Consider the following 22,476-nt stretch of genomic DNA (forward strand, 5'->3'; position numbering starts at 1 on the left):
ACAAGTGTGGAAAAAAGCAGCATGCTGGAACGTTTATTTAAAAGGGCAGCCCCTAAATGTGATAAAAAAATAATACAGATGTAGCAGGGCTAGCACTCCAGCTCTTAACTCAAATTTCCTAACTCATCGCGTTATCTTGAGACAAAAGCCATTGAAAAGCAATTGAAGGTGTTTGCTTAGATTAGATAACACAACTCAGAAAACAGGAGTGTTAAGGCTGGGTTCACACGGGCGTGACGGATTTGTTCAGGATTCGTCCTGGGTGTATTGTGACAAACCCGCGCGAGTAGGTACACAATTGCAGTCAGTTTCGACTGCGATTGCGTTCCGTTCAGTTTTTATCGCGCGGGTGCAATGTGTTTTGCACGCGCGTGATAAAAAAATGAATGTGGTACCCAGACCCGAACTACGTCACATTAGTTCAGGTTTGGGTTAGGTGTTGTGTAGATTGCAGTGACGTCATCACAGGTCCTTTACCTCACAGATGAAGACAGAAGAGATGCCGGCTGCGCAAACAAGTGGATTAAGGTGAGTTAAATTATTATTATTTTTTTAACCCCTCCAGCCCTATTTTACTCAGCATTCTGTATTAAGAATGCTATTATTTTCCCTTATAACCATGTTATAAGGGAAAATAATAATGATCGGGTCTCCATCCCGATTGTCTTCTAGCAACCGTGCGTGAAAATCGCACCGCATCCGCACTTGCTTGCAATTTTCACGCAGCCCCATTCACTTCTATGGGGCCTGCGTTGCGTGTAAAACACACAATATAGAGCGTGAAAATCGCAGCATGCAACGCACAAGTGATGCGTGAAAATCGCTGCTCATGTGCACAGCCCCATAGAAATGAATGGGTCCGGATTCAGTGCGGGTGCAATGCGTTCACCTCACGCATTGCACCCGCGCGGAAATCTCGCCCGTGTGAGTCCTCCTGCCGTTTCCAGCATTGCCACTCACTCCTCATCTACATTTTCTGTTTACAGGCTGCAGCAGTGATGTGCCTGTGTACAGTATAAGACTACTGAGGCCAGTGATTGGCTGTAGTGGTCATGTGCTGTATAAAGCGATGTCATCACTGCAGCCTTCAACAGAAGCCGGAAGTAAGGACTGGAGCGGCAACATGGGAAACGGGTGTGTAGGTGCTGAGTATCTGTTTTATTGTTTCATATTTTAGGGGGCCCGGGGATATTTTCATAATTGTACAACCCCTTTAAACCTGGAACATAATGACCCTTTCAAATCTTTTTACTCCTTTAGGCCTCTTGCACATGAACAGGTTTTTGTTTTTTTGCGTTCTGTTTTTGCGGATTCAGTTTGCGGTCCGTATGCGGAACCATTCATTTCAATGGGTCTTCAAAAAAAAAGTGGAATGTTCCACTGAAAGATAGAACTTGTCCTATTATTGCCCGCAAATAATGATCTGTGGCTCTATTCAAGTCAATGGGTCCGCAAAAAATACGGAATGCATACGGAACACATCCGTATGTAATCCGTTTTTTGCAGATCTATGCCCACTTTGCCCATGCGTATAATATGTGAGGGGTTATGCTCGGGATCGCCTTTGCTCGGGTCAAAGGACACTTGTCTGTTCCATCCAATTCAGATCAAACACTGGGGTATACGTTTTAAGCTGACTTGTAGCCAGGGTTATTAATAACAAAACGGCAAAAGAAAACCTCCCTGTCCGGCCCTTACTATACATAAGACATCCCTGTCTCCTTGCTGGAGGGCTTCTCCCTGTCGGCTCACAAGGCTTTCAGCAACCTTTTACTCCCGTTTGGCTCATTCACACAGACTTTGTCCCCCCAGGCAGAGAGACTGACCCCCTGGCTCTGTTATATCCCCCCTCCCCTCAGTGCTGCTTCATTCCTTACCTCACAGGAATCTTGGGGAAGTATACCTTCCCTTCCACCTCCAATCCTGCATTGGTGTCACAACTGTTAAAACACATTACTGTACATTACATTAATGATTAAAAATGTAATGTTTCTGTTTGCGATCCGCAAACAACGGATCGCATACGAAAACCATACAGAGATTTTTTGCGCAACTAGGGAACGGAAACACAACGGGAACAAAAAGTGAACAACGGATCCATGAAAAACGGACCGCAAAATACTGAAAAAGCCATACGGTCGTGTGCAAGAGGCCTTAGAAAGGTACTTCTAAAATTTTCCACACTCTCTAATGTGGTGATGAATTAGACCACACCGCCATACTAAGGACTGTATGAAGAAATCGTCCAAACAAATGGGTTGCCCATGCATGCACTATTTTCAACTCGATACTTGTGATAAAACTGGAGGGTAGATTTCATAATAGTGTCACAAGAGGCAGGAATTCTGTACCTGGTAAAAATGGTATAAGTTACCAAGTTTACAGAAATGCTGACACACTTCCTTATGCCATGTGTTGACACACTTCCTTATAACTGGTGTGCATGTGCAGTGATAATTTGTGACCAAAATATGCATATATTTTAGGCCTCATGTACATGACCATGTGTTTTGTGGATACGCAATTTGCAGACCGCTGAAACGGCTACGGCTGTGTGCATGAGGCCTAAAGAGAATCTGTCACCAGGAAATTCAGGCACAATGCCTTGTGGGGCTAGCTCCGTCGATTGTAAGTGGTCAGCTCCCTGCTCTTCCATTTACCAGCCTGTGCACTCCCCAACAAGCAGGAGAGATACAGTACCGGGAAATCTTCTCACCTCCTGAGCTGATCAGGAGAGAGCACAGGCCAAGGGATGGTGTGCTCTATTCATCAGGGCATTGGGTTAGGTGAGTAATACTTTTTACTTTTATTAATACTGCAGGGGCTTCACTAAGGGGACAACACTATTGTAAGTAGGACACTAAGGGGGCACCATTATTATGAGGAGAGCACTAAGGGGTCATTTCTGTGAGGGGGCATTACTAATGGTAGCAGGAACTAAGGAGGCATAACTACTCTATGGGGCACTTACAAGACATTCTACAGTGTGGGGCACTAAGGGGGCATAAGTACAGTGTGGGGTACCAAGAGGACTGGGCAGAATTGGGTGTTGGGTGGCGTTAGAGGTGTGGCTTAGCATAAAACGTTTTCCAGGGCACTCCACATGCTCTGCTGATATCACTTCTTGGGCTTTGTTGGTGATGGATACCTTTCACTTAGTGATCCATTGCTTCATTCTGGAGAAAAGGTACTTTTAATATATGTGCAGATGAGCAGTTAAGTGCACTTTCGCTCCTCCTGCTTCTTCTTCCAGAACCTTTTTTCCTTCCTGATTGACAGGGCCAGGTTCCGGCATAGTCATCTCACGTGACCCCCATCAATCAAGAATGGGTGGGCTGGCAGAGGAAGCAGGAGAAGCAAGGGTGCACAGGGTTGGCTTGTGCCCGTCCTTGATGTACTTAACTGCTCACTTGCATATGGATTAAAAGCACTATTTCTCTAGAATGAAACCACAGATTGTTAAGGTATTAATACAGTCAGCTGAGCTAGCCGTGTAAGACATGGCACCTGGCAGAGGATGCAATAATGCCTGTATTACAAGCAATTTTGCATTTACAAAAAAGTTTCATGCATACTTCTACAAAAGAAACTTGCTTTAGTCCTGAGTGCTGTATCATTAATCCTGGAGCAGGCGGCAGGAACTGAGCAGATCTCACACAAGCTGCACTGATGCAGTCCAGCAGATCACCCAGTACTGAATGAAGACAGGCTCCTGCTGTAACAGCTTGGATGAGAGTTCTCCAATTCCATCTGCTTACCTCCCTACATGCCATGGTCCATAGCGACCACAGCACCTAGTAAGTTGCCATCTCCCCCCCCCCCCCCATGAACGCAATTCTGGGGTGTTAGGCCTCTTGTTGCAGGGCAATGCACTAACAAATGCCCCCAGGACTGCCGTTACTGTATCTAGGGCTGTATTAGGGCTCGTTCACACGAACGTGTAAAGGCCGTGCCTGTGATGTGGACCACAAATTGCGGTCTGCAATGCACGAGCACCGTCTGTGGGGCAGGCGCATGGGGATCGCAGACTAACTTGAATGGGTCCGCGATCCCTCCGTTCCGCAAAAAGATAGAGCAAGTTGTATCTTTTCGCTGTGCGGAAGCACGTAACGGAACCCCAGAAAGCACTTCGTAGTGCTTCCGTCCGTGGTCTTCCATTCTTCCGTTCCGCATCTCCGGATTTGCGGACCTATTAATATGAATGGGTCCGCATCCGTGATGCAGAATGGCCACGGAACGGTGCCGGTGTATTGCGGATCCGCAAATGCGAGTGGGAACGAGCCCTTAGGCTGCGTCACAGGCTTGGCCTAATAGGCAGCCTGTCACTGTTATAGGCTATAATGCATTGGTATGCAAGGTATACCAGTGCATTATAAAAAGCCATATTCTATACTGGAGCTAAAGTAAAATCATTTCTTCCCATAAAAAGTGGTTTTATTTTATTTTTTTGTAATTGTTTTAATGTTTTCTCTTATACTAAATAAAAATTTGTTTTTTATTTCACCTGTCTTCAACTTTTTATAATTAACCAACCAGAATGGTGTGACGAATACCACACCTCGTGCCCGCTTGACTTCACCTACGTTGAGCTCGGGAGACGCGGTATGGTCACGGGTTACCAAAGCGTGACGTTATGCCTTCCAGAGGAACAGGTAAGGTCAGCTTGGTATAGTTTACACATACACCTCCTGTCCACGCGGGCACAGACAGGCAACAAGCTGAGATAACCTTTTCACTGCCGAAGTGAAACAGTGCTGTCTCAGCCTGGGTATCTGCCACCAGCTTCTCGTTTGATATAAGTCTGGTCTGCTAACGGGATTATATAGGGTGAGAAACCAACCCGCGGTAGCTTATAACTAGAACGAAACACGGACGTGGGGATTCGTGATCGAGATACAAGATGGCACAAGATTAGATTATATATTTAATTGCCTTAAGGGCACACTAGATATAAGTGCGATAAGTTACAATTCCAGCTCACCTGTGCATGAGTACTCCACGTGCATGGAAGGACCAGGGAATCCAGAACGTGATGAGAAAAGAAAAAATTCCGGCACTGTAGATGCTTTGCAGTAGAAATCTTCCATTTATTACAGCAACATAAATCCACATACAGACAATGCAGACACAAGCTGTACTTTGACACGTTTTAGATGAAGTCCTTGGTCGTAACCAACCAACTTACGACTAAGGACTTCGTCCGAAACGCGTCAACAAAGTACCACTTGTGTCTGCATTGTCTGTACGTGGATTTATGTTGCTGTAATAAATGGAAGATTTGTACTGCAAAGCATCTACAGTGCCAGAATTTTTTCTTTTCTCATCACAATAGATATAACACAATATACACAGAGAATATATACAGTGGTCTGAGGTTACAGATACGCGTTATGTAGGTACAACAGGGTTAAGCAGAGTAAAAAGTCAGTTACCAGGTAAGATGAAAGTTCCTTTCGGTTGTGGTGTGTTATTTGCTGTAGTCCCATGAAGGGCAGTGATCTCAGCTAGTTCCTGGGTCCCCCTAAACACATTACACAATGTGACCCTTTTTCAGAGAAAGACACGCCTGCTTGTTGGCACAAGCCTTTTAACCTGTAGCCGGACCCTCCCCTCCCGGCCTTTGGGAGGGGTCCACCCCCCCCTCTGCTGGACTGGCTGCAAATGACCCACAAAACCCTTTAGGGTTCATAGCTCCAGGCCAGAAGGTCACAGGGAGATGGTTTGGGGACCAAATGATCCTCCTGGGTTCTGGCTAAAAGTAGAGTCCAAATATGGTACCGTTTGTTGGTTTCTGTCGGGAGATATGTATATCTCCCTTCCCTGGCATCCCACCATCAAACCAAGAACATGGGCACGGTCCTTGTGGCCACCGGGACACAAATATGTATCCAGTTTGCGCCTGCGATGGCTTGGCGATTCATAATTCCTTATGAAATTTAGGTGCCAACATGTCTGGGAGGTATCATTGATTCTGCCAAGGGCTGATACCTCCTGCTGGGGGGTTTTCTTGCAGGATCCATGTTGTCTGACTGGAGGTGTGAAATGTAACCACATGTGGCCTGCTAGGAGTTTTCTGCTATCTGGTTGCGGCTTTAAAGTGGGGCCCCCATGTAGAGCTTGATTTCCTTTGCCATCTTTCAGCAAATGGTGGGTGTGAGGACATGGCTGATAGTAGATATTAATCCATATTCCTCACAAATGGTTATTCTAAACTTGTGATATTTATTGTTTTACGACAACTCATAATCTGCGTTGCTGAACACGGACAGATCTATATTTGTAACCTAATTTCAACACCGAATATTGCAGGGTATTGGCATTTTATGGAGAAACACGTACTGTGTTCTCCATGGTGCTGCCAGGCGTAGGCCTTCGTCCGTCAGTGACTGCCGTGGCATCACCTGTACTATTGGGACAGATGTAGCCCTGCCATAGCCTGTCAAACTGCTATGAGATTGCTAAAGCCAGGCCTTTACAGACTGTGAAATAAACACACTGGCGGAATCCTCCGCCTGGCAGTGTGCTATTGTCAGCCCTTTCTTTGCGTGATCCTACGCATGGCAGGTGTGGCAGTTCTTTCGCTGGGTGCCGGTCCGTATTCGGCTCTGAACCCCGACAAAAACTTAAAGCATTAGGGCTCATGCGGTCCGTGAGCGGGCCATATGTCCCGGGGTGGCATACATCGTGCACACGGGAGTGCACAGCATCATAGCTATGATACTGTGCGCATCGGGCCGCCTGAGGGACTACTATCCTGCACTCATATGATCATATAAGTGCAGGACAATAGTCCCGCGGGCGGCCCGATGCGCACAGTATCATAGTAACCTATGATGCTGTGCGTACCCGTGCGCACAATTTATGCCACTCCGGGACATATGGCCCGCTCACGGGCCGTATGTCTCGGAGGGAATACGGTCGTGTGCATGAGCCCTTAGGGTCCATTTACAGGTCTGCAAAATGGGTCTGCATTAGTTCCGCAATTTTGTGGTACATGTGCGGACCCATTCATTTTCAATGGGGCTTGAATGTGCTGTCCGCACCCGCATTTGCGGATCCGCACTTCAGTTCCGCCCAAAAAATAGAACATGTTCTATTCTTGTCCGCAATTGCAGACAAGAAAAGGCATTTTCTATGAGAGTGCCGACGATGTGCGGTCCGCAAAACACATACAGACGTGTGAATGGACCCTTATGTTCCTTTCCTGTCTCTTGTGGTAATAACGCTACTTTCTGTGACGGCTTCATCTTTGCTAAAGAGCAATATATAAAAAAAAGTTCTCTCTAGTAAATTTAATTGTTGATGAGGCTGATTCACATGTACCATGACTCCCACAAGGGTTCATGTGGATTTGCACCAGATTGGCTGATGAACAAGCTTTTGCTTGTTCATGTGCCAATCAGCCAGAATATGATCAGTAAGGAGCTTTAAGAAAGCCCGTTATTGATCGTGCTACATCCAGTATTTTCCTACCTTTGGGACTACAGGTGAGGGGAAAATAAAACTCCTAGAAAACTATTTATTTTTTATTTCATAAACTCTATTTTTTTTTCATGGGAGTTTTACTTTCCCCACAACTGGAGTGGCCACAGTTGAGAATCTTAAAATAAAAAAATTACAGTCAAGTAAAGTAAATTTATTTTACAAAATAATTTTCAGAAATTTTATATAAACAATAAAAAAACAAAAAATAAACTATAAATTTTGAAAACGACTAGGGGAGGTGGAGTGTTGAGGGGTGGACGTTCTAGAACCGGCAGCAGTAGACCCCTGTCTTCTGTTGAAGAATGAAAACGACGGGCCGCAGGAAAAGATGCAGGAGGGATTTGAGGGGTGTGGAAAGTTGAAGGGTCGGAACTGGAATGTTCCCGAGCATGCGTAGAAGGAGTTGGAAAAGAAGTTTGAGCAGTATATTGAGGAGGAGAAGGTGTAGAAAAAAAAGATGGCAGATTGTACACATGCTCAGGGGGGTGGGAAAGGGAAGGTTGGTGGAAGGGGGCTGGGTGAAAAGAGTGGGATGGGGGGGGTAGGTGTGGGACGGGGGCGGTGCAAAATTTCCCACGACCCGTTCTCCATCAAATTTGTAAACTCGTGCACCTGCTCGGGAGTAATTTGGTCCATTCGGGGGGCTAAAGTTTGCAGGTATTGTTCGTGAGGTGTGAGTTGACGCACTGACTCTGCCCCCTCCAATCGGTGTGCCAAGTCATCGAACGCTCGGCGCATTTCATCTGCAAAACCTACTAGAGCATCGGAAACAATCTCTACAAGGTCCCCATAGTCCTCCCTACGGCTCCTACCGGATCTCCTGCTATTCAACATAGCTCTCACATTTTGTCTCCCATGTGAGGACGTATGCTGAAAAGAGGGACCCGGTAGGGGACCAGGATTGACCCGAACCGGTTTATGAGGGACAGAAGAGATGGACAAGAATAGGACATGTTCTATTTTTTTTGCGGGGCTATTGAACGGACATACTGATGCAGACAGCACATTTAAATGGGTCTGCATCCTATCCACAAAAAAAACGTAATGGACACGGAAACCATATATGTTCGTGTGCATGAGGCCTAATACAAATATTATTAGAGGATTTAAAAAAACTATTGTTGCATGTACTTACCGGTTGTTGGATATGACTGTGCCTTCTGGGCGGACTACGATCGTGTGCTAAGGTTTTAGACATCTGTCGAGACCTAATACAAAATTATATTTAAACATGCTATACAACGTAATTGACATAGATATCATTTTTTTTTAATATAAATTTTGGATAATGTTTTCTATTCACAAACAATTGTTTTTGATTGTAGATGCTAAAAAAGAAAAGAAAAAAAGAAAAAAAAATATTAAAAACATTATTCATATGAAATTGTTTTTGATTCCCCACCTCAGTGCAATCTGCCCACCTTCAGTGCCATCTGCTGCCTTGCATTGCCATCTGCCTCCACCGGTACCATCTGCCCCCTCCCAGTGCCCCATACCATAATCTGCCCAAATGCCAACAGACCCACCATTGCCATCTGCCCCTCCATTACCGTAAACTCAACCCCCCTTCCATAATCTGTCCACATGACTTGAGCACCCAATCTGTGCCTCTTCCACCCCCCTGCGATCAGCCACACCTCTCGTCAATTTTCCCCCAATCAGTGCCATATTTGCCCCCCCACGTGCAATAATCCAACCCCTATTCAATGACCAAACCAAAATGCGTTGTTCCCACCCCAACTTGCCATCAGCCCGACCTCTGAGCTATCTGCCCACGCACCCCCTCCCCTTGCAATAATCGGCCCGTATTCCATGAGCGCCCAAATATCCCCCCCTGCCATCAGCCACACTGCTCAGAAATCTGCCCCCTCTAATGATATCTTCCAAGATGGCCGCTGTGTTTGCAGTGGGAGGTGACATGCAGGGGGAGGTGACATATAGTTAGAGCATGCTCAGATGAGGAAAATGAATGGAAACTGATCCGCCTCAGACTGAGCGATCACAGACTGATCCGTCCCCATTGACTTCAATTGTGTGTCAGGACTGATCCGTTTGCCTCCGCATAGTCAGGCGGACACCAAAACACTGCAAGCAGTGTTTTGGTGTCCGTCGCCAGAGCGGAACGGAGGCAAACTGATACATTCTGAGTGGATCCTTATCCATTCATAATGCATTCGAGCAAAACTGATCCGTTTTGGACCGCTTGTGAGAGCTCTGAAACGGATCTCACGAACGGAAACCAAAATGCCAGTGTGAAAGTAGTCTTAAAAATTTCTTGCAAAGTTTTGTAATTTGTATACATACAGAAGAAAATAATATATTGCGATATATAGTTATCGCACATAGTTCAAATTATATTGCGATATAGATTTTAGGCCATATCTCCTAGCCCTAGCGTGCTCCTTTTTTCCCGCGCCCTTCCGTGTGCCCTTACAGCAGTTTACCACCACATATTGGGTGTTTCTGTAAACTGCAGCATCAGGGTACTAGATATTGAGTTTTGTTTGGCTATTAACCCTTGATGTGTTACAGGAAAAAAATGGATTAAATTGGAAAATCTGCCACAAAAGTGAAATTTAGAAATTTCATCTCTGTTTGTAAAATCAGTTTTGAATAACTTGACGGGTGTAGTTTCTAAAATGGGGTCATGGGTTATGGGTGGTTTTTTACTATGTAAGCCCCCACAAAGTGACTTCAGAACTAGTTTCTTCTAAAATTCTAAGCCTTCTAACGTCCTAAAAAAAATAAAATGACATTTACAAAATAATGCCAACATAAAGTAGACATATGGAGAATGTTAAGTAATATCTTATGAGGTATGAATTTTTGTTTTTAAAAGCGAGAAATTTAAATTTTGAAAATTGCAATTTTTTTTTGTAAATTTGGTTTTTTTCCATAAATGAAGGTGAAATAAATTGACTCCAATTTAGTCAAGTACAATGTGTCACGAGAAAACAATCTCAGAATAGCTTGGATACGTAAAAGTGTTCCAAAGTTATTACAACATAAAGTGACACGTGAAATTTGCAAAAAAATGGCCTCTTCAGGAAGGTGAAAACTGGCCTGGGGTAGAAAGGTTTAAACTTCCTCATAAACGATGGGAAAAAAAAACAATGGCATTTTTTCCTATTCACCGCTCAGAAAACAAGCCTACATGCACACGACCGTATGTGTCTTGCAGTCTGCAAAAAAAAAAAAAGGATGATGTCCGTATGGCATCTGTTTATTTTTTATTTTTTTTTGCGGATCCATTGTAACAATTCCTATCCTTATCCACATAACGGACAAGAATAGGACATGTTGTATCTTCTTTACGGGGCTATGGAATGGATATACGTATGCGGATATTTTTTGCAGACCCAAATTAAATGAATGGGTCCGCATCCTTTCCGCAAAAAACACGGAAACAAAATACGTTCACGTGCATAAGGCCTGATGGTAATCAATTTAATATAGAAACATAGAATGTGTCGATAGATAAGAACCATTTGGCCCATCCAGTCTGCCCAATATATCTGAATCCTATGAATAGTCCCTGGCCCTATCTTATATGAAGGATGGCCTTATGCCTATCCCATGCATGTTTAAACTCCTTCACTGTATTTGCAGCTACCACTTCTGCAGAAAGGCTATTCCATGCATCCACTACTCTCTCAGTAAAGTAATACTTCCTTATATTACTTTTAAACCTTTGCCCCTCTAATTTAAAACTGTGTCCTCTTGTGGTAGTTTTTCTTCTTTTAAATATGCTCTCTTCCTTTACAGAGTTGATTCCCTTCATGTATTTAAAAGTTTCTATCATATCCCCTCTGTCTCTTCTTTCTTCCAAGCTATACATATTAAGGTCCTTTAACCTTTCCTGGTAAGTTTTATCCTGCAATCCATGTACTAGTTTAGTAGCTCTTTTCTGAACTCTCTCTAGAGTATCTATATCCTTCTGGAGATATGGCCTCCAGTACTGCGCACAATACTCCAAGTGAGGTCTCACCAGTGTTCTGTACAGCGGCATAAGCACTTCACTCTTTCTACTGCTTATACCTCTCCCTATACATCCAAGCATTCTGCTGGCATTTCGTGCTGCTCTATTACATTGTCTTCCCACCTTTAAGTCTTCTGAAATAATTACTCCTAAATCCCTTTCCTCAGATACTGAGGTCAGGACTATGTCAAATATTCAATATTTTGCCCTTGGGTTTTTACGCCCCAGGTGCATTATCTTGCACTTATCCACATTAAATTTCAGTTGCCAGTTCAGTTTTTGAGTTCTGACCATTCTTCTAGTTTTCCTAAATCCTTTTCCATTTGGCGTTTCCCTCCAGGAACATCAACCCTGTTACATATCTTTGTGTCATCAGCAAAAAGACAAACCTTACCATCGAGGCCTTCTGCAATATCACTTATGAAGATATTAAACAAAATTGGCCCCAGTACAGATCCCTGTGGAACCCCACTGGTAACATGACCTTGTTTTGAATGTTCTCCATTGACTACAACCCTCTGTTGTCTGTCACTCAGCCACTGCCTAATCCACTCAACAATATGGGAGTCCATGCTCAATGACTGCAGTTTATTGATAAGTCTTCTCCCACTAAAAACAAGCCCATATACGGCTGCTTCAGCGCAAAAATGAATGCGTTCTAGAAATGCAGCGATATGAAAAAAATTATTTTTGCATGACATATGTCATTGTGTAAAAGTAGTAAAAAAAATACTTGGTATCACGGGAATCATACTGACCAATAAAAAATAAATATGATAGTTATGGTGTATGGTGAACATCGTAAATTTAAATGCAAAAAAACGTGGAGATGGTGCTTATTTCCCGTGACAACGCAAAAAAAAGTCATAAAAGTTAATTTGTGATAAACTAATCACGGCATGGGTAAATAAATTTCTATCAGGACATATAAAGTTAATGTGTCCCAAAATGGTATAATGTTGGGTGTGTGTACCTGCATAGTCCAGTCTTACAATGGCAGCACTGATTGGATAGTGTCAGACTGTGTAGGGACACCGCCCGCCCCCAACTACCACCCCTCTGTACCCTTATTGCAGACTGCTAGCAATTCATTCATAACTTCTAGTAGATATAATAAAGGAATGGCAAAACCTAGAGCCATAAGAATTGATGCTCCAGAATTATTGTTACACGGGGAATGCTTAAAGCTATTAAAACAGGCATGTCAAGGGGTGGTAACAGGTCCTCTTTAACCCCTTAACGACCCGGGACGAGAATGCTCGTCCTCAATCGCCGGCATTTAGCGCTCGAGGACGAGCGCTCTCGTCCTGCAGTCGTTCCTTCCCCCGCGTGCGGTCCCACCGATCAGCAGCAGAGATCCGGCGTTACTGACACCTGGATCCCTGCTGCATCCACCAGCATCGGCGATAACGCCGATGCCGGTGGATTAACCCCTCATATGCCGCGGTCAGCGATGGTTGCCAGGGCAGCCCCAAGCCATTCAAGGCTTGGGGCCTGTCATGTACGGAAGCCTAAGAGACCCAGCCCCCAGGCAACTGTTAGCGTCTTACAGTGTAAGACACTAACAGTTCAATACAGCACAATACAGATGTATTGTACTGTATTGAAACAAGGATCAGACCCTGTCCCATAGTGGGACAAAAAATAAAGTGAAAAAAAAAAAGTTTTAAATTAAAGTTTTACAAAAAAAATTTAAGTTTCAAGTGTAAAAAAAAAAGCGTCCTTTTCCAAAAATAAAGTAAAAAAAATAAAAATAGGGAAAAGACATAGACATATTGGGTATCGTCGCGTCCGTATCGACCAGCTCTATAAACATATCACATGACCTAACCCCTCAGATGAACACCGTAAAAAATAAAAGCTGTGCTAAATAAACATTTTTTTGTCACCTTACATCACAAACAATGACCCCCTACCTGAGACAATCGCCCAAAAAATAAAAAAACTATGGCTCAGAATATAGAGACACTAAAACATCTTTTTGTTTTAAAAAAGCTGTTATTGTGTAAAACTTACATAAATAAAAAAAAGTATACATATTGGGTATCGCCGCGTCCGTATTGACCGGCTCTATAAAAATATCACATGACCTAACTCTAACCTGTCAGATGATTGTTGTAAATAAAAAAAATAAAAAAAGTGGCAAAACAGCTATGTAAAAAAAGCCATTTTTTGTCATCTTACATCACAAAGTGTAATGGCAAGTGATCAAAAAGTCATATGCACCCCAAAATAGTGCTCAAACCGTCATCTCATCCCACAAAAAATGAGACCCTACCTAAGATAATCGCCCAAAAACTGCAAAAACTTGGGCTCTCAGACTATGGAGACACTAAAACATGATTTATTTATTTTTTTGTCTGTTTCAAAAATGAAATCATTGTGTAAAACTTACATAAATAAAAATAATTGTATACGTATTAGGTATCACCGCGTCCGTGACAACCTGCTCTATAAAAATACCACAGGATCTAACCTGTCAGATGAATGTTGTAAATAACAAAAAAAAGTGCCAAAACAGCTATTTCTTGTTACCTTGCCTCACAAAAAGTGTCATATAGAGCAACCAAAAATCAGATGTACCCTAAACTAGTAACAACAAAACTTCCACTCTATTCCGTAGTTTCTAAAATGGGGTCACTTTTTTGGAGTTTCTACTCTAGGGGTGCATCAGGGGGCTTCAAATGGGACATGGTGTCCAAAAAAACAGTCTAGCAAAATCTGCCTTCTAAAAACCGTATGGCATTCCTTTCCTTCTGCCCCCTGCCGTGTGCCCATACAGCAGTTTACGACCACATATGGGGTGTTTCTGTAAACTACAAAATCAGGGCCATAAATAATGAGTTTTGTTTGGCTGTTAACCCTTTCTTTGTAACTGGAAAAAAAATATTAAAATGGAAAATCTGCCAAAAAAGTAAAATTTTGAAATTGTATCTCTATTTTCCATTAATTCTTTTGGAACACCTAAAGGGTTAACAACGTTTGTAAAATCAGTTTTGAATACCTTGAGGGGTGTAGTTTCTAGAATGGTGTAATTTTTGGGTGGTTTCTATCATGTAAACTTCACAAAGTGACTTCAGAACTGAACTGGTCCTTATAAAGTTGGTTTTTGAAAATTTCTGAGAAATTTCAAGATTTACTTCTAAACTTCGAAGCTTTGTAACGTCCCCCAAAAATAAAATGTCATTCCCAAAATGATCCTAACATGAAGAAGACATATGGGGAATGTAAAGTAATAACTATTTTTATAGGTATTAATATGTATTATAGAAGTAGAGAAATAGAAACTTGGAAATTTGCTAATTTTTCAAAAATTTTGGTAAATTTGGTATTTTTTTTTATAAATAAAAATTAATTTTTTTGACTCCATTTTACCAGTGTCATGAAGTACAATATGTGACGAAAAAATAATCTCAGAATGGCCTGGATAAGTCAAAGCGTTTAAAGTTATCACCACATAAAGTGACACTGGTCAGATTCGCAAATAATGGCCTGGTCCTGAAGGTGAAAATGAGCCCGGTCCTTAAGGGGTTAAAATAAAAAACAAAAAACATTCTAGGGCAGATTTAGTAATCGTGTTTAAGATTTAGATAGCGTAAAGTTCTAAAGACTGCCACTACAATTGGACAGTGCTGCAATACGGACCACAGTAGACATTGAAGAGGCTTCATACGAGCGCTGCGGCCCCTTTAAGCAGCTGATTAGCGGCAGTGCTGAGAATCTGACCCCATCCAAACTGATATTGATGGCCTATCCTACAGCTAAACCATCAATACTGTGATCTCAGACAACCTTTTTAATGTAACAGGAAGTTGTCCATTGAACTGTATAATTTGGATATTATTCTGCAAGAAAAGCAATAAGACATGTCACTATTAAAAGGCGGATCAAGGTCAAAATGTTTCAAAAAATCAACAGCAATGTCTGTGCTGTCTGAAAGATATGCTTAGAAGACTGTTTGCTTGTCAAACACAAAGCAATGGAGTTTATCGCTAAACAGAGAACCCAAAAGATCAGAAAAGTTTTTGGTTGCATCAGGCTCTTAGGTCTCTGTGTTTTCAAAACAGCACGACTTGTTTATCTGTTGCCGGTCATTTATATTTGCGTAAGGAATTGGATTCCCATTAACAAGATTATCTATATTATTGTTTATGTAGGTTTTCCAAGTGTTTTTTTTTCAAGCTGTTATATCTTTACTGTACTATTATATGTATTTATCTCTAAATGTGAAACATATAGGAACCTTACAGTAGTTTAACTGATGAAATGGGAATACACTACAATACAATTTTGTGACCTCAAGCTTTCTATGAACTGTAATCAAGGCATTTAAAGGGCATCTGCCAGCGGATTTGTACCTATGAAACTGGCTGATCTGTTGATTATGCACTTGGCAAATGAAGGCATCTGTGTTGGCCCTGTGTTCATATTTCCCCGCAGTGCTGAGAAAAATGATGTTTTAATATATGTAAATCAGCCTCTAGGAGCAACGGGGGCGTTGCCATTTAACCTAAAGGCTCTTCTCTCTCTGCAACTGACACTACCTCTGTAGAGGGCGTGGCATTTGCAGAGAGAACAGAGCTTTTAGGTGTATCGCCCCATTTTTATACACTCACCTAAAGAATTATTAGGAACACCATACTAATACGTGTTGGACCCCCTTTTGCCTTCAGAACTGCCTTAATTCTACGTGGCATTGATTCAACAAGGTGCTGATAGCATTCTTTAGAAATGTTGGCCCATATTGATAGGATAGCATCTTGCAGTTGATGGAGATTTGAGGGATGCACATCCAGGGCACGAAGCTCCCGTTCCACCACATCCCAAAGATGCTCTATTGGGTTGAGATCTGGTGACTGTGGGGGCCATTTTAGTACAGTGAACTCATTGTCATGTTCAAGAAACCAATTTGAAAAGATTCGAGCTTTGTGACATGGTGCATTATCCTGCTAGAAGTAGCCATCAGAGGATGGATACATGTTCTCATTCTGTTTACGCCAAATTCGGACTCTACCATTTGAATGTCTCAACAGAAATCGAGACTCATCAGACCAGGCAACATTTTTCCAGTCTTCAACAGTCCAATTTTGGTGAGCTCGTGCAAATTGTAGCCTCTTTTTCCTATTTGTAGTGGAGATGAGTGGTACCCGGTGGGGTCTTCTGCTGTTGTAGCCCATCCGCCTCAAGGTTGTGCATGTTGTGGCTTCACAAATGCTTTGCTGCATACCTCGGTTGTAACAAGTGGTTATTTCAGTCAACGTTGCTCTTCTATCAGCTTGAATCAGTCGGCCCATTCTCCTCTGACCTCTAGCATCCACAAGGCATTTTTGCCCACAGGACTGCCGCATACTGGATGTTTTTCCCTTTTCACACCATTCTTTGTAAACTCTAGAAATGGTTGTGCGTGAAAATCCCAGTAACTGAGCAGATTGTGAAATACTCAGACCCGTCTGGCACCAACAACCATGCCACGCTCAAAATTGCTTAAATCACCTTTCTTTTCCATTCTGACATTCAGTTTGGAGTTCAGGAGATTGTCTTGACCAGGACCACAACCCTAAATGCATTGAAGCAACTGCCATGTGATTGGTTGACTAGATAATTGCATTAATGAGAAATAGAACAGGTGTTCCTAATAATTCTTTAGGTGAGTGTATATATATCTATCAGAACGAAATCCTGTTTGTAACAGCCCTAAGAGTTTAGGAGTAAAAAAATCTTTTTTGGCCACTTACTGCTGTCCTCTGGCACAAACATTTCCCACAATATGAGAAGTTATGATATTGAAAAAATGTCCAGATATTGGGATACAGGCAAAAACTTTGATATGCACTACTTTTTATTTCTTATAGCACTGGTGTCCAGGGCCATATTTAGCGTTTATGCTGCCCTAGGCACTTTAGCACGCCCCCTCCTCCTATTGACAGCTATCTCTGTATATAGTCAGAGGGAAGGCTGTCGGTCACTGATAGAATCATCTCCTGGACTTCAAAGCCCAGAATGAGCAGGAATATAAAGGTGTAAATTGCAAGTTTTACAGAATCTTTTCCCATAAAACTCTATCAGTCTGCTCAGCTCCTCTTGCTATACAACATGCTGCCTGCAGCTCTGACATTGTGTTCAATGGGACCGGTTCCCTGTAACTGAAAGAAACGCCAATTGTTGAAGGTCCTACTACGGTTGATGTTTCCTACGCCAGTGTTACTAAGAAGCCCATTAGAGTTCTGTACACCTGATTTATTAAGAGGTTTACACCTCTGTCTTGTTGACGCTGCAGTCTGTGCCAATTCTAGCTTTTCTGCTGCCTGAGGTGTGCTCTCCCAGTGATGTCTCCTCCTCTGATGTAGACGTGCTGTTTCATCATCTTCTCCGTTTGCCCAGGCTGCCATAACAACTTATTTCAGTCTAGTCTCTGCAGAGACATCTTAGATTCCTCGCTTTTCTATTATTCTCCCCAATCCTGCTGCTACCCCCAATACTGTGCCCACTGTGCTCCACAATGTCCCCAAATACTATATTGAAGGAATAATAGTGCCATACAGACAGTTCCACCCATTGTAATAGTGCTCCTCAAAGTCCCACCAATAGTAATTCTCTCCCAGATTGCCCTCATTATTATTAGTGCCCCTAATAATGATAATCCTCCCCAAGAGTGTTTTTTAGTAGTAGTATTGCCCTCCATATTGTCCTCAATAACCATAATGCCCCCACAGTAGGCCAGTAGTAGTAATGCTCCCAGGAGAAATAAGGCCCCCCTATAGCGCCCTCAGTAGCAATAAGGCCCTCTATGGTGCCCTCAGTAGTAATAAAGCCCTTCTGTGAGGCACCACTTTATAGCCACCAGTAGAAAATAAGGACAATCTAAAAGCACTCCTATAGAGCCCCCGGTAGTAATAAGACCCCTTATAGTGTTGCCATTATAATGCTCCCCCTGCAGGGCCCCCAGTATTTATAATTTCCCCTACCGTTATAATGCTCCTACTGTAGTTCCCCAGTATTTATTATGCTCCCTGCAGTGTTCCCTATAGTTATAATCCTTCAAGTAGTGCACCCAGAAATTATAATACAGGCCATTGTAAATAACATCATTCCCCTCCCTCCAGCATACAGTCCCATGTAAAGAACATCACACCCTCTTGCCAGCCCTCTCCAACATACAGTGCCATGTAAATAACATTGCAACCTCCCTTTAGCTTCCTCCCCCAGTGGCCCCCAGCATAAATGATCCCCATAGTGGCCCCCATCAGTGTTACTGCAGGCCCCCCAAAAAAACAATAGTTACCTCAATCACTTGCAATAATGGGGGATACTCACCCTTCACTGTAGGCAGCCGGACCTGTGCTTCCAGCATGATCATGTGACATCAAACTGGAAGAGCAAGTCCTGCTGCATCAAGTCAGGAGCAAGTGACCCATGCGTGCAAGTTGTTGAGGTGAGAATTGTTTTTAACCCCTGAACAAAATGAGAAAACTGGCATGTGAAGAGCCCCATAAACTTTAATTGGTTGTAAAAATGGTGGTGTGATGCCCTTTACTTAATGCAATGCCCTTTAATTAATATGTGATGCCCCTGCTTACAGTCCCATGTAAATAGCATCACTCCCTCTCCCAGCAATCTCCAATATACAATCCCATGTAAATTACATTCCTCCCTCCCTGCAGGCAAGGAGGGGGTATAAGAGTAGAGAACTTCCAGCATTTCTCTTGCATTGAATCCATCTTTTCTTCAACACCCCTTCTGGTCTTTACTGCAGAGTTCCAGTCCCTCCTACACTGATCAGTGACTTCAGCTGTAAGTCCCAGATACTTCAGCAGGTCCCGCAGTGCAAGTTCTGGTCTGTAGTTACTGCGTTTGCACCACACCTTCCACCATCATACTGCCAACCCATAATACTGAGCCTTCTGAAGAATTCCTGCCTTGTGACATTCTTGAAAACTCTGCCTACTGCTTATATATGTATTGCCACCCGATAACAATGCTGTTTTAGGTGTAATTTGAAGGTAGTGGAAAATATCCCAATATAAGGAAAGGCTCTTCTGTGTCTATGGCCTCGTGCACATGACTGCGCCATTGTTTGCAGTCCGCAGAACACGGATGCCTCCCGCTGTTTTCTGCAGTTTGCGGAACGGTATAGTTCGCCAATAATAAATACCTATTCATGTCCGCAAAGCGGTCAAAAATAGGACATGTTCTTTTTTTTTTTTTTTTTTTCCGGGGCCACAGAATGGAGCAACTCCGTGTACTGTCCGCATCTTTTGCAGCCCCAATGAAGTAAACGGATGTTGACCCAAACAGTTGTCATGTGCATGAGGCGTTAGTGAGTGTAAAAGTTTATCTTGGTCTTGCATTATCAGCAGTTCCCCGTGCCTCTGCTCATCAGTGCATCACAGCCAGCCTCCTCCATTCACAGACTGCAGGAACATGGCACACAGACAGCAGACGATCAGCGTGATGGCATTGTAGAGGTAAAGCGTGGGGCTCTCCTGTCTGTGAGCGGGTGGACAGTGGAGTGTATTAGTACTGTTATCTGTGGTCTTCTATGCTTTAGAAGTACAATGAAATTGAAACTTGTAACAACGATCTACTACTATTGGTGCCTCCTTTTTCTTGCCAGGTTGCCTGTAATCTCTGCATTGATCTGTGACGTTATAATGTATCCACTATCCGTTCCTTTGATTGTATATTGTCTGTCTACACACAATTATAGGTACTTACAAGTTGTGACCTTTCATTAGAGTTTATTGTTCGAAGGCACCAACCATCCTGCTTTGACCTGTGTGTGATGTAGAGCACTGATACAAATATTATAAAGGTCTAATTGTACAATGGGAACTTTAGTCACATTTATATGGCTTTTTTGGCACAGTAGCTTTGAAAATGACATTCTTCCTACTTCTAATGAAATCTAACACCCATAATAACAAGCCGGGCCTCTCGATTCTTTGTTTAGCAAACAGTGGGCGCCTATTCGGACTGGTGTACTGCTTTCTTATAACTGGTGTGAACAAGGATTGTGTCTGTTGGAAACCAATGAGCTATTAGGAAGAATTACTAATAGCTAAGGAGTATTAACTGCATTTCTGTCCCAGGTAGACCTCCTTCTATAGGCCAGCACATCACTGGGAGAAATGTTCAAGTCATGTAAGTACAATATGTCTTCCTAATTGCTCCGGCTTCTTTGTAAGGTTTGGTAGGTGATTGTATGTGATAACTGGTGACTAACTAGAATACCTGCGACTTAACACAGAAATTTCTCATGTATTAGCCATATGGCTTAGAAATTGTTTAGAGATCAATGGGCTAAATATATGTATGTTATGTTGCAGTCCTTCTTTCCTTTGACTAATTTCTGTATGTTTTTTTATTTTTTTTTATTCTGACAATCAGTAGCATGCTTAACCTTAGAGGACCGGGCGATTTTCTGTTTTTGCATTTTTGTTTTTTCTCTGCCTTTCCCGAGCCATAACTTTTTTATTTTTCCATTAATCTAGCCATATGAGAGCTTGTTTCTTGCTGGACAATTTGTACTTTCTAAAACTGGAGAAAAAAAAAATCTAAATTGTGGAATTTTTTTATGGGTTTTGGGTTTTGTTTTTACGGTTAAACTGACCTGTTACCTTCATTCTCTGGGTCGTTTCAATTACAACAATACTACATTTGTATAGTTTTTATTTTGTCTTTTAACCTCTTTAGGACACATGACGTACCGGCGGGCGGTGATCAGAACAAGGTGCCTGCTCAATTCGTTGGCACGTCAGACCTGCGGTTTGCGGCTTTTTATGGTGCAGCGGGTGGTGATGCCATCGGGTCCCCATGGGGCTGTAGGGGGGACCTGATGGCATGTAAGGCAGCGCAATGCCTTCCTGAGGCATCGCCGCTGCCTTCCTGTGACGAGCCTGTGAGATCCAGCCCCCTGGATCTCACAGGCCGGAAGCTGTATAAGTAATACACACAGTATTACTCATACAGCCAATGCATTCCAATACAGAAGTATTGGAATGCATTGTAAAGGATTAGACCCCCAAAAGTTGAAGTCCCAAAGTGGGACAAAAAATAAAGTTTTCCCCCCAAAAATGAAAAGTTTCAAGTAAAAATAAACAAAAATGTCATTTTCCCCAAATAAAGTTAAAAAAGAAAATTGGTAAAAAAATAGGGGGGGGGGGGGGAAGACATATTGGGTATCGACCGGCTCTAATAAACATATCACATGACCTAACCCCTCAGATGAACACCGTAAAAAATAAAAACTGTGCTAAATAAACCATTTTATTTGTCACCTTACATCACAAAAAGTGTAATAGCAAGTGATTAAAAAGTCATATGCACCCCAAAATAGTGCCAATCAAACCGTCATCTCATCCCGCCAAAAATGAGACACTACCTAAGATAATCGCCCAAAAACTGAAAAATGTAAGCCTCACAAAGTGACTTCAGACTTCAAATTTTCTTTTGGGTAATTTTTCTTTTTTTTTTTTTTTATGAATAAAATTTTTTTTTTTTTACTTCATTTTACCAGGGTCATGAAGTACAATATGTGATGAAAAAACAATCTCAGAATGGCCTGGATAAGTCAAAGCGTTTTAAAGTTATCACCACTTAGTGACATTGGTCAGTTTTGCAAAAAATGGCCTGGTCCTTAAGGTGAAAATGAGCCCGGTCCCTAAGGGGTTAATACTGAAATATAGTGTTTTTTTTTTTTTTTCTTTTCATTGCTGTATTTTGATCTCCATAACTTTTTTATATTTACATCTGTGGAGCTGTGTGAGTGCTCATGTTTTGCTGATATGTACTTTTCAATAACATTTTCAGTTATTATTAAATTTCCTTGGGAGGCGAAGTGATAAAAAAAAGGCAAATTGGCAGTTTTGGATCTTTTTTTTCCATCTCACTGTTCACTGTATGGGATAAATATTTTTATATTTTAATAGTAAATTAGGATTGTAATTTTTATATTTTTTAAAATCTTTTTTAAATTTTTTTCTTCATTTTTTTTAAGTCACCCTAGGTGGTTA

The 22,476-nt window shown here is 42.3% G+C and overlaps 1 protein-coding gene across 2 annotated transcripts in view; it reads left to right on the forward strand.

Annotated features, from left to right (window-relative positions):
* The window catches only part of TNFAIP8 (TNF alpha induced protein 8), a 112,719-nt gene that overhangs the window by 42,689 nt on the left and 47,554 nt on the right, over window positions 1-22,476 (forward strand). Inside the window, exon 2 of one of the 2 annotated variants that reach the window (XM_040421674.1) lies at window positions 20,415-20,605. The exons of the other annotated variant lie outside the window; for it this stretch is intronic. Coding sequence (XP_040277608.1) covers window positions 20,593-20,605 — 13 coding nt within the window. The 5' untranslated portion in view covers window positions 20,415-20,592. The remainder of the gene's footprint in view (window positions 1-20,414; window positions 20,606-22,476) is intronic. 2 annotated transcript variants of the gene reach the window in all.

This window comes from Bufo bufo, chromosome 2 (genome assembly GCF_905171765.1).
Source record: "Bufo bufo chromosome 2, aBufBuf1.1, whole genome shotgun sequence".
NCBI classification, from domain to species: Eukaryota; Metazoa; Chordata; class Amphibia; order Anura; family Bufonidae; genus Bufo; species Bufo bufo.